Source organism: Saccopteryx leptura, chromosome 7 (genome assembly GCF_036850995.1).
Source record: "Saccopteryx leptura isolate mSacLep1 chromosome 7, mSacLep1_pri_phased_curated, whole genome shotgun sequence".
NCBI classification, from domain to species: Eukaryota; Metazoa; Chordata; class Mammalia; order Chiroptera; family Emballonuridae; genus Saccopteryx; species Saccopteryx leptura.
Window position 1 is genome coordinate 98300027 of NC_089509.1, and position 14110 is coordinate 98314136.

A 14110-nucleotide genomic window follows, 5' to 3' on the forward strand; every position below is an offset into this window, starting at 1 on the left:
CCGTCCATCCTGGACTCTACATTGGTGACATTTTTCTTTAGAAGACAACACTAATTTGATTACCCCAAGGGAATTCAAACATTGGATTAGCATAAAAGGCTCTACCTTTCCTTCGCAACCTACTGTTTCATCTCGTTTCCCACCACTCCTCTGGCTCCAACAGCGTTCAGCTTCCAGGAAGCTGTTGATGTTATTTTATACCTCTACGTCTTAGGTGGTGCCAGCTCTGCCCGGACACCACATTCTCTGTGAATCTGACCAGTCTATGCGATTTTCCTCACCCTCCTGCACAGACAGAACACCGCATGTGTGAAGCTTCACCTGGCTTCTGCGGACAGAGTGAGCTCGGTTCTGCATCTGTGTGCCTGAGGAAGCATATATATGCCTTCATTAGGGCATTGGCTTCATTTCATTTTATTTTTCAAGTGTGCGATTCTTACCAGACTAGAAATGTAAGAAAGAAATTGGGTCCGTTCCATTTATCTTTATATCCCCAGAATGTTCCATAGAATTTGGCACATAGCCCTCGATAAATGTTTCCTGAATGAAAGTCAAGAAGGACACTTTGACTTTAGGCACTTCTCACGAAAAGAGCCAACATGGGGAAGAACATGTTTTGGGAAACGGAGCTGAGGAAATATAACTACATCAGATATGAAAATAAAAATACAGTAATTAATTTCAAGGAGCTAAAGGCAACCACAAGGGTAGCAACCCCCACACATACAAGAAGTAAAAAAGTAAAATACAACAAATAAAAAATGGACCAGATGTAACAAGACAGTAAGAGAGGGCAGGGGATAAGAATGATTTCACTGTGGCTCTATGTAAAAGGAGACACATGCCAAGCAATGTATCTGAGGCAAGATTAATGATGAACTCTAGCTGCATGTACCTGTATTTTTCTCTCTTATGGCATTTATCAATTCCTACTTTGTACATTCAATTCCCCACTAAGTATGTTAACAAAGGGAAAAGGAGATTAAGGATAATCTCAAATTATTATTAAAATAGATCTAGGAAAAGTATAGCATTTAATGGCATTAATATAACCTGAGGTGGTTAAATCTATACCCAATATTGAAGAACGGATATTTGGGTCTAGAAATGATACTGAAACCCCTCCTCCCCCATTCCTCCTTGGCTTTGCCCCTGCTCCCCCCCCCCCACAGGGTTTCTCCCACTTTCCACACGCTCCCTCCTCTAGTCCAGCTCCCGAGTCACTTGTAAAGGGACTTTGATGTGAAGAGCAAAGCAAGCTGGGAAATGGGAAATTGATATTTGGTTGGGGTAGTTTAGAAAAATAGTCTTCCCCCCTCCCAAAATATACTTGTTTAATTGCGTGTCAGCACTTACTCTATAACTGGTTAATCTGCCAACAGATAATTAAATGCTGACTATAATTATGTATGTATACCTATTTCCCTATCATAATATAAAGCCTTTTAGGAGAGCTTCTCTTTCATTCAGATGTGTATGCAACACAGAGTTTTATATATAACTATGAATAGAAACATGACTGGATAGAATTAAAAATCCAATCCAATGTCAAAGCTGCAGTGAGAGAACATTCTATGGAGCAAGTAGCAGTGCCATAGGTGTCTCTGGAAATCTCTGGCCTGCTCCCAAGCCTCTACCTGCTACCCTGCCTCAAGCCACCTCTAAAACTAACAATTTAAACAGAAATAGTATGCTCAGTAGGCAAATGAAATCTCCAGTGCCTAAACTTATGCCAGTAAATAACATAACTTTAAAGGGGATGGAACATTTACTACTTAATATTTAATACCCAGAAATGTAATAGTAAAAAGAACTATTTATTGGGTGTTTATTGCACACCCAGTAACATTTAATTCTCATGCCAAGCCAGTGAGTAACGCAGCCAGATGCCACATAGCCCGACAAGGTTTGCTGGCCTCCTAGGCCCGTACCTTAACCTCTGTGCTATGGAACCTGTGCTGCCCTCATAAGTCCAGGTAATGCAAGCTTGCAATATCAAGTGTACTAAGATATAAAACAGAGAGGCTTTAAATTTTTTAAAAAATAATGATAACCATATAAAAAGAAATAGTCACAATACTGAATAGAATTAAACCTGATTTTTCATATTATATAAACTACCCTCAATACAAAGAAATACTTCAATTATTCATAATAACAAAATATTCTAATTAAAAAGAATTCCCAACAACATATTATCACTAGCTGTTCAATAAATACAGTTCAACAATATGCACTATATAAAACAAAAAACTCACAGAAAATCTTAGAGTTCTCTATAAATCGTTGAACAGATATCTGTACTTTAAAAGTGACTATAGCATTCTCCAATTATACTATTTAATATTGGCCAAATCTTTTTATATAACAGATACAAAAGTACCAATAAGTTAAGATTTTTGAATATGCTTCTATGAATAATATAGTACAAAATATAAGTAGCAGAACAGGACAAAACAAGATGGCTATTCTGAAATTGAATTAATAGCTTTCCTGTGTAAGGCTGTACCAAAGTACCAATAAGTTAAGATTTTTGAATATGCTTGTATGAATAATAAAGTACAAAATGTAAGTAGAAGAACAAGACAAAACAAGATGGCTCCTATTCTGAAACTGAATTAATAACTTTCCTGTGTAAGGCTGATTTACTGACATTAATTTTTCAGTAACAGAGAATGATCAACAGATAAATCTTCGAGATTGCCTTCTTATCTGCCATTGTGTATTGTGGGGATCAGGATGTTTTGCTTGGATGTTAAATTTTGTGGAGGGAAGTGGGGCCTAATTTTGATCTAGTCTGTGCCCCACGTTTATAAAAAGCAAAATCAGTAATTTCTAAGATAAATCACAAGACAGACTTGTGATAAATCACAAGAAAATTCCAACTGTACCACTGAACACTTACCAAAGGGAAATGCAAATACATAAACAACCAATTAAATCTTTTAGGAAACCTGTAGACCTATGTGGAAATCATCTCTAACTATTTGGAAGAACAAAGAGTACTTTCCTTTGGTGCATTCAAGGTCACCTGCCATTATTATGTTAATTCAAACACCTTAGGAGATATAATTTGGCACTGTCACAAAAACTCAAGATAGCTTGTTTGCGAAGTGTCCCAAAGCTCAACTCATTACAAATGGGTAAGATAACTCCATACAGAGTTACTGTGATCTAAAATTGTTTTAAACAAAGTAAAATGTATCTTCCTGATGAAGGGCAGACCGATCTGTTTAACCCGTAAAGAACTAAAAGCAGCAGAGAGGAGCATGAGACTTGTGCATGCTATTTCTACCCACCATGGTGACTCATGACCTGCCCCGCGGCCTCCATGCTGACATTCTGCAGATAGTTGTGGCAGCGTTCCTTGTGCTCCTCCAGCGAACTGCGCTGCTTGTAGCTTCGTCCACAGTAGTTGCACTTGTGAGGTTTACCCACTGTGAAGACAGTTCAAGATTAGTGTGCTGTCAGCCTCCTCCAAAGCAAAATTAACAGCTAACTTTTGAGAGTCTGGAGGAAGCAGTATATGCTTTTCAGACTTAAATCTCTTCCTCCTCCACACTTCGATTTAGATAATAAAGCTCCACCAAGATTAAAAGACAGAAACAAAAGAAAGCAGATCCTACCTTTGGTGACAGGGGACATACTGAATCAAATTCATGCTCTGACTGTATCCTAGATGATCAATCTTCAAATTATCTGACTGTTAACACTAACAGTGACTCTTATACAATTCTCTCAGCTTTGAATCATTCAAGGCGGTGTGCTCCAGTTACATGATGAGAATTATTTTTTCTTTCTTTTTTTTTTTGGGGGGGGGGGAGGTGGTCAAAACAGAGAATCTTACTGAAGAAAACTAAAATGCAACGGCTCAGAATGTCATTGTTTAATGACAAAATTATTCATGGGTACCAAGAAGACTAAAAGGAATTCAAGTGATGAGAAAAAGTACAGATAAAAGCGGAGTTTCTTTTTCCTTTCCACCTTGGTAATAACTATTCACACATGCAAAACTTTGCCACAGATAAAGTGTACTCTCCCACATCAGCTCTGCTCTTACATTACCAAGAATTAACCTGCTAGGGGCTCAAAGCCAGGATCATCACAATAACCACTAAAGCCCTAACCTATTCAGTTATACAATGACACTAATATTTTCCAACACAGTTCACATTCAGGAAATAAATAATTTCCTAATATCCAGGGAGCCATATCTCAGTATACTCGGTTAAACACTGTGATGATCCTATTAATTTTTTTTTTTTTTTTTTTTTACAAAATTGATTAAGAAGAAAAAACACACTTATAGAAAGAGGCATGTTTTAACGTATGACTTTTCACAAAGGTATCACAGAGCATTCTGATTCTTGGTTTTGAATATTCACAAGAGAAACTTACATTGACAGGTGGTCTGGCCTGAAGCCCTCAGCAATAAAGCAGAGTGTGAGTCAGGTCAGCGGCTCTCATTGGACTCCCAGAGGAATCATTTTGTTTTGTCCAGAGAACAAGTGGACAACTCTTTTTCACGGCCAAATATAGCATTCCTGACTCCAGTCATCTTACACACTCGTGCTACGACACTGGCTATGAGTGGGGCTGAAATACTGTAACAAGGCAAGGTATGCGTAACTACATAAAAGTTTCTCTATACTGATTTTTGTTTTAAACAAATCTTTTAGATAAACTACATATACTAAAGTAAGTTGTTTCATTACACTTTTTTTATAAATGATCTCAAATAAACAAAAGCTTCTAAGGCACGATTACTCATTTCTAAAACTACCAAGTAACTTCTCTTATTCAGAACCAAGGATTTCTGAGAAGTTAAAACCAGCTGTGCATATTGTGAAGAATTGGTATCCCTGTGTAAGAGCATTACAAAATACAAGAAAAAGGTGAAAGATGTATATACCATCTAAAGAGAATTCAATTAAAAATATAAGAAGCATTAAATGAAAAAAAGACAAGAAAATACTTTTAGTCCAAAACACTGAGTGCCAATAATAAAATTACATGTAATTACATTCTAAGACAAGGGGCTACACATAAAAAAAAAAAAGCCTTTGTTCACTATTACCACTACTCAATTTTGGGTTCTTAAGTTCTGTTTCTCTAGAAATGAGAGGAGTCTGAATGGAACAAGTCTACTAACCAATTAATACTTATTAAGCAACGCAGGAAAATGAACCATCCTCTATAAACCAGTTCATTATCTGCATCTTCTTCTTCATAATTCCTGTCACATTGCATCCTATGACACCTGTTTCATGGTGCACGGAACCACCAGTCCTTTCTTCCCCTTATTTACATAAGCAAACTTGATACCTTCTCAACTTAATTAAAACTAGTTCCCTTTTACCCCCTTGGCTCACAACCCTCGATGAACTCCCAATTCACCTGACAAAGGGAAAAGACAATACACCTTTTACTGCTTTCCGGACTCATTATTTCACTCCTCTCATTATGGAAGTCTATTCATTTGCTTTACCTCAGCTTCCGCCACGTTGTCATCTGTTTTAAACCATCCCGCTTTCCCCTTTCACCCTTAATCTCAGTGAGCTCAAGACACTTTGGGTAAAATTATCTGAAAGTAGTAACCCCCACGTTTCCCAGTTCTTTCTCTGCAGTTCACTCCAGCAATCCACATCCTGGGTGACCTGTTGGGCTTTGACAGCTCAAAAATATTTTTACCTCCAAGAAATTTGCTTGGGAAATGTTCCACCTTCTCCCTCTCATTTAATCCATATTAAGAGCCTCCTATGTGTCAATACTGTGATAAGTCTGGGTTGTAAAATGGAAAACAAACCTCACGGTGCCTAGCCTCATGCAACTGAAAGTGAGCTGAGGAAGACAGACATTTAACCGATGCACAATGTAGTCCAGGTTGTGATAGATTCTGCAGAGCCAGAGAATGTCGTGCCGGCATCATACGGGAACCTAATTTACTTTGAGAAGGCCAAACAGGAAGGTCCTCCCGAGGTAGGACCCCTTAGGCTGATAACTGGAGAAAAAGTAGAAGTCAGATAATGAGGGACAGGGGGTGGAGTGGAGGGGAGGCGGTGTGTCAGAACTGTTGGGAACTGCCATCATCTCTCCTGGTTCCCAGGTACTTAGTTCCTTCAGAGTCTAGTTCATGCCCTTACTGACCTTTTGAAAATTATTTTCAAACATCATTAACAATCTCTGACAAATCTAATGGCTCTACTATCTCCCCAAGACCGTTTCCTGTCATTTCTTTGATATTTCTTGAAAATCACGTACATGGAGGTATTGTTTATATTTACTCTCTCCATATGATGGGTTTGAATACTTTTAAACTTACAAGTTAATATGTATAATATGCATATTCCTTGAAGAGGTCCGGTATTTTGCTAGTTTCATTTTTATAACTATTCTTATACATTCTCACCATCTGAAACAACTTCTTTTGGATATTACCGAAACATTCCAAAAAGTCATCAATAGCCTCTGAATCACTAAATACCATGGACTTTAATCCCAAATCTTCCTAATTTCTTGCCCAATATCGAACCTTGATGTGCCTTGACTTTCCTGTTTTATTTGGTGACTGGGGTCAGACGCCATGTCCCCCCTCTAGTGCCCCCCCCCCCCAGGAAATGTGCATGCACCTCTGGATTCTGTCCCTAGTGCAGCACTGTGACTCTTACCCTCTAGATGAAGCTCTCGTTTTAACAAAATGTCTAAATTATGCCTGGAATAATTTCCCGTATGTGTGAGCTGCTCCTTGTCACTTTAAGAATGATCTTGGTGACCGCCTTCTCTGGGCTTTCACATGCTCTGTTCACACTCCAGGGATACATCTGGTAGCTGCATTGTAACTATCCACCTGATAGCTCTTTACTTCCCGCATCCAAACAACAAGCTCTGTCATACGGAGAGAGGTCATGTTTTACCCAGTTCTGAACTGATTGAGCTTTGGGTCGTTATTAAATAGAGGAGCTAGCAAGTATTTGCTGGGTGGCTGCACTAGAAACTCATAATTCCAAACACCTTCTAAGTATTGCCTCATGCATATTCCTCTGAAATTTAGAATTCAACATGTCCATTTTAAAATTGGTTTTATTGAGGTATAATTGACATAGAATAAATTTTACCCACTTTAAGTGTATTTTCGAAGAGTTTAGAAGTGTCTAGTTGTGTAACCACCACCACCACCACTAAAATATAGAACATTTCCATCATCTGAAAAATTCTCTCTTGCTCCTTTGCACCAACTCCCTTCCCACACTCGGTCCATGGCAACCACTGATCTGCTTCTGTCACTAGTTTTGCCTTTTTAAGGTTTTCATATAAGCTGGATCACGTACTATGCAGTTCTTTGTGGTTGACTTTTTGTAATGATTCTTAGATTCATCCATACTGTTGCATGTATTGGTAGGCAGTAGGTGAGTTTCTGTTGCTGAGCAGTATTTCACTGTATGAATATACCACAGTTTGTTTATCCATTCATTAGTCTGGGTTGTTTCTAGTTTATGGCCATTAGGACTAAAGCTTCTACAAACATTTGCAGGCAAGCCTTTGTTTTCATTTCTCTTAGGTCAATACCTAGAAGTGGATTGCTGGGTCATATGGTAGCTATCTGATGAACTTTATAGGAAACTGCCTGTTTTCCAAAATAGGTATATCACTGTGTATTTCCGCCAGCAATACATGTACTGTATTAGAGTCAACAATTGTTCCACATTCAAGCCAACATGGTATTGTCAATCTTTTTTTTTAATTTTGCCCAATCTAGTAAGTATGTAGTGGTATCTTGTGGTGTTTTTTGTTTAACAGATGTCCCATGAGACTCATCTTTTGCCATTCACATATTTTCTTTGGTGAATTATTTGTTCAAACCTTTTGCCTATTTCTTTGTACTATGTTATGAGTTGCAAAAATTCTTTATTTATTCTATATGCAAGTCTTTCATTAGTTATATGCTTTACATCTATATTCGTGAGGGATATTGCTATACAGTTTTCTTGTAATGTCTTTGGTTTCAGTATGAGGGTAATGCTGAACTCATATAATTCTTTCCCACTTCTATTCTCTAGAATAACTTGTTATTTAAATATTTCTTTAAATTATCTCGCACTGTCTGACCTGTGGTGGCTGGCGCAGTAGATAAAGCACCAACCTGGAACACTGAGGTCGCCAGCTTGACTCTCCTGGCTTGCCTGGTCAAGGCACATACGGGAGTTGATGCTTCCTGCTCCTCCCTAACCCTTCTCTTTCTCTCCTCTCTAAAATGAATCAAGTCTTAAAAATAATTTAAAAATATTTTTTCTTAAATGTTTGATAGAATTTATAAGGGAAATAAATCATCTGCAGTTTTCCTTTTGGGAAGATCTTTTTACTGTAATTTCAATTATTAGAATACTTTTAAGGCTATTCAGAGTATTTCTTTTTGAGTGAGCTTCAATGATCTCTATGTTTCTAAATATTAACTTAATTATTTCATTCACTTAAAATTATCAATATAAACTTGTCCACAATATTCCTATATTAGACTCCCAGTGGTTATAGTAGTTTAAATGATGTCCTATTTTCATTTCCAATGTTGGTAAATTGAGTGTTCTTTCTTAGCATTGATTGATCTTGGCTAGAGGTTTATACATTTTATTGACCTATTCACAGAATCAGCCTTTGATTTCATAGGTTATTCTCTATTATTTTTCTGCTTTCTCTATCATTTATCCCTGCCTTTATCATTATTATTTTCTTCCTTTACACACTCTAGATTTAATTTGCTTTTTTTTTTTGCAATTAAAAGGGAGCTTAGCTAGTTTGAGACCTTTTTATTTTTCTAATATAAGCATTTAATGCTATACATTTTTCTCCAATTACCATTCTATTTTTATTTTCATGTTTTCTTTTATATTCTTAAACATATGGAGTGTATTTACAATAGCTGTTTTATCAACCTTGTCTGCTATTTCTACCATTTGGTCATACAGGGGTCTGTTTCTATTGATTGATTTTCTACTAATCATGCGTAATATTTTCCACCTTCTTTTCACATATGTTAATTTTTTAATGGGAAGCTGTATATTGTAAATTATACATTAGTGGTTTCTAAATTTGATTTTTTTTTCTGCTATGCTGTACATTTCTTGTAATCAATTTGATCCTTTTAATATTTGCTTTTATGCTTTAAGGGAGATACAGAGAGAGCATGCTTTAATAGAAAGGCTAATTTACCCCAGTACTAAGACGATAACCTTTTGAAGACTACTCAATGCCCTGCATGTTACAATATCTTTCCACGCTGGCTGGTGATAATTAGGTATTCTCAATCCTGCATAAGCTCCTCGAACTGTTTGAGCTTACGCTTTCTGGTGTTTCTTTTCCTAGGTAGTTTCCTCATACACATAAGTACTTAACTATTTTGAGAAACACTTATGGGGTACTCTGCAAAACCCTAGAGCTTCTTCTGCGCAGCTTCTTCCTGTCTGATATTCTGCCTTCCACACATTAAGCACACAAGTCTCCCCAGATTCCTCAATTCAACAAGACTGCCTGCTCTGTCTGGGTTTGCTGTATCTGAACTGTGTCCTAGAAACTGCCTCCCGGAAGTAAGCTGGGGTAATCACAGAACTCACTACCTTTGTTTTCTTCTCATGGGCACCACAGTCCTGCAGTGGCTATTGTCCAATGTCTACTTGTCATTTAATAGACTTTGTCTGGTATTCCAGTTGTTCAAGGCAGGAGGGTTAATATGATTCCAAATATTTCATCATGATTGGAAGCAAAAGTGATATTATTCTTTTTTCTTACGTGGAATTTATTGGGGATGACACTCGTTAACATAATTATAGAGGTTTCAGTAGCCTAATTCTACACTTCTAATACCAAGAAAGTCACAGTAATTTTTTAAGTTTAATTACCAATACAATTCAGGTAACTGAAATACAGTTTCTTAAAAATATAATTCTAAGAATACACAATACTAAGGATTCTAAGACACAGACGATAACAGGGTCAGTGTGCCCAACTCTCTCAAAAGTTAACATACACTCTCTTCTTTGACATATAGTACCTTAGAAAAATCCTACACTTGTACATCACACAAAAAAGGAAGACGTATCAGTATAATCTGTCAGAGATCTAGATACTGATCACTGACCTAAGCAATGAATTGTACCTTCAAGATACAATCAAAAAAATTTGACAGTTCTGAAAACTATTTGATTAAAACAATTTGCTAGCATTTACTAGGATTATCTCTATCTGCTATTATAAGGAATTAAAAATGAGAAATACCTGCCCCTATCCTATACTCCTAAGAACCCCATATACCTACCCAAAAGGAAGAACAAATTAAATAGCTATAAAGAATTTTAAAGCAGGAATGTTTACCATAAATTCATAGGGAGTTATGAAGATAAATAGCACAACCAAGTCTTGTTCGATTATATTTTCTTGTAATATGTCATTTCAAGAGTTATCCTAGTGCAACCTATAAAACAAATTACAATAGCACTACTATATGAGCTAAATGTTTTATTCTTTATATAGATATATGTGTTTACACATATAGAAACATGCAAACGCATCTTTATACAGAAAATATATTTACCATTTGTCATAACACATTACACCAGCAATAGAGCATTATGCATATATCACATTCCTTTTCCTTTAATAAAATGAAAGGCACTCACTTTCCTTTACATACTTATCATGCTAAAAACAGGAACTTGATACCTGAGTTTACTTGGCTATTACTTACAGAATTATGTTTATCTGAAGAAAGATGAGCACTGACATGCTCATCTTTAATTTTTTTCCTAATTTTACTACTCATTAACTTATACATGGTTTGCATTAGTTGTCTTTTTTTTTTCTTTGTATGAACCACCTACAAAAACCATTTCAATGTCCTTGCTCACTATTGTTATAATGCTGCCTAAAGAAAGGTATTGCCAATTCATTTTCACACTACTAGTGTGAGCCCTTTCACCGTACTGTCAACAAGTGCTCTGATTGAAATAATAAATTCTCCACTAACATGCTAGGCCTGTGATCCTCACATTGTAGCAAGGCGCTCTGGGCAATGTAGCCGACTCTTAGGAAAAATATTTTACAGTAAGACAGCACAGGATGTTTCAAATGTTTAAAGCAAATAATAATTTTCAACACTCCTCAGACACCATGCAAACTCCTTGATCATAGTGTCAACCTTGGATCACATTACTTTACTTTTTAAAAAATATTTATCGAATTTACTGGAGTGACATAAATAATAAAATGATATAGGTTCCCGATGTACAATTCTATAGTACATCAATCATCTGTATACTCTATTGTGTATTCACCAACCCAAGTCAAATCTCCCTCCATCATCGCCTACCCCACCCCCCCTTCATCTCCCCTGACCCCCTCTCCCTCCTGCAGTCCCCACACCGTTGTTTGTGTCTATTAAGTATATTTTCTTTGCTAAATCCCTTTACCTCTTCCACTCAGCCCTCAAACTCCCTCCCCTCTAACAGCTGTCAGCCTGCTCTCTGTACCGATAAATCTGTTTTTGTTTTGTTTATTAGTGTATTTTGTTCACTAGATTCCACATATAAGTGAAATCATATGGTACCTGTCTTTCTCTGACTGGCTTATTTCACTCAGCATAATGCTCTCCAGGTCTATCCATGCTGTCGCAAAAGATATTATTTCCTTCTTTCTTTAGAGCTGAGTAGTATTCCACTGTGGAAATGTACCACAGCTTAACTTTCGGTGACATCACATTTTGTGAAGCTGGGTTCAGCTGTTGCTGCAACACAGGGCAACAGTGTGACAGTAAACGTGTGGCCGAGAATGAGAGTGGTTGTGTCCGCTCTGATGCTACGCCTGGGGAAGCTGACAGTGCCCAATAAGGTGCACAAACCCATTAGTAAGAAATCGTGGCTGTGTAAAATGAAATAAAAATATTAGTTTGCCTTTCACCTAATATATATATATATATTATTTTTTCAAATGGCTACGAACTTGTTAGCGCAGAAATACTTGAGTTATTTGGACCTGACAACTTAATAAATGAAACTGCTAGGTAATTTCTTTCAGGCCTAAAGGCACTGCGGAGAAATTACTGAGACACGAGGGCTCTGTGAAGCAAGAAAGTCTGGGAACCTATGTGCTGCAATGCAGTGTAATTTGTATGAATTTTTAATTTCCTTTTAATGTGAAACTGAACTCTGAACAAAAAAAAAATATATTAGCCATTTCTTCAAATTATCTATTCAATACCTTTACCTATTTACCAGGTATATTCTTATTGCTAATGTCTTTCTCATTAATTTGTCCCGCCTCTGAATGCCAATATCCCTATGACTTTCTTATATTTAATTTATGCTTTCTTGAAACTTAGATGTTTTTACTTTTCATGTGGTTAAAAATATTGGTAGTTTTTCCCTTTGTGATTTTATTGTACTGCTTTAAAATTCTACCCAATACAAAAGGTTTGAGGAATATCCACATCTATGTTTTCTAAATTGTTAGAAGTTTTAACACCAGGTTTTTCTTAAATAAAACCCACAATAATTTAAGTGAGAAGAGAATATTTTAGAAACTCATCTCTACCTGAAAAGAGAGCTATTTTGCAAAGAGAACTTCTGTTATACTAAACCATTACAGTATGAGTAGGTGTCTGTCAAAAATTATTACAGTGAAAAGTAACTTTTGTCTTTCTAGACAGACTTTTCCAATGGCAGCTTGGGAGTGCAAATGTTACATGTTCAGAAAATCTGTGAGCCGGCAATTCCAGGGTGCATTTCATACAGATGCACAACATACATGAGCATTTTGAAGGTTCTTTTTTGATGTATAGGTTGAAAACCAAGACAAAGAAACAAACAGAAACATTTATTTAAACCAGTGTCTCCCCAAAATATTTTAAAGGTAACATATTTAAACAATTATTACTTCCCAAGTACATATAGATATTTCTTATGTAGATGTACTTTGAGAAGCATTGACTATGGAAAAATAAATAGACACACACTGCTGGCTTCAATGCACTTCACTGCCCTTTTATAGAATTTGCTGATTATGGACCAAGGACATATAATTCCTTTATAAAGCCATTTAACACGTTTCTCCTGCGCCTTCAGATGCTACGAAAACCCTGAACAAGACAGACATTGCCCCTGTGTTCAAAGAACCAACATTACTTAACCGTTTAAATATGTCAGTTTGTTTTATAATGTGATGACATTAATTCTCAAGTGAATTTGAATGATTGAGGAACCTAAGAAAAGGAGCCACAGAAACTATAAAGATGCAGAGTTATAACGCAGCAAAGAGATGGTGAAACAAATCTAAGAGACAAGATAGATATATTTGAAACTGCTTAGTTATTACAAAGGTACAAAACATTTATCATGGGGAATAAAAATGTAAATAGAAAGCCAAGTAAGAACTTTTAAAGCATATAAAATAAATTAATAACACAATCATAATAATTTTAGATATGATTTCTGTTCTTTCTTCAAGCAGTTTTTCCTATCCGACTCTCCAAATATAAATTAGGTAAGTAAGCAAGGCTTCCAAATATTACACTAACCTTAGTAAGCAAGAAATTTGGATATTCAATAGGTGCAATGAATTTAGAAGCAGACAACTTGTTCTAATTATGGAGTATTCATATAGAGAAAATAATGTGTATGTATGTGTATCCATAATATGGTTTTACACTTGGCTTTTGATTTATAGCTTTGATACTTAACAGCTGTGTATGAACCCTAGGTTAAGTTAAATAAGTAAATAGTTTTACCTAACTCATTGCATGTTTGTAAAAAAAAAATATGCATATGGAAAACTTAAGGTGCTTGACATACAGTAAGTACTTGAAAAATGGCATCTCTTCCCCCTCTCCATTAGCATTCATCACCTTCTAACATTCTATATGTTTACTGATCTGTTATGCTTACTGTTGAATGCCTATCTCCCTTCGTTAGAATGTAAGTTCCGACCCTCACTGGTGGCTCAGTGGATAGAGTGTCGGCCAGGTGTATGGATGTCCCAGGTTAAATTCCTGCTCAGGGCACACAGGAGAAGTAACCACCTGTTTCTCTCTCTCTTTCTCTCCCACTTCTTTTCCTCTTCTGCTCCCGCA

At 36.4% G+C, this 14110-nt stretch overlaps 1 protein-coding gene across 10 annotated transcripts in view; it reads right to left on the bottom strand.

Annotated features, from left to right (window-relative positions):
• The window catches only part of IKZF2 (IKAROS family zinc finger 2), a 162244-nt gene that overhangs the window by 18983 nt on the left and 129151 nt on the right, over positions 1-14110 (bottom strand). For all 10 annotated transcript variants that reach the window (XM_066346680.1, XM_066346678.1, XM_066346679.1 and 7 more), the window contains one exon: positions 3300-3437. In XM_066346680.1, coding sequence (XP_066202777.1) covers positions 3300-3437 — 138 coding nt within the window. The remainder of the gene's footprint in view (positions 1-3299; positions 3438-14110) is intronic.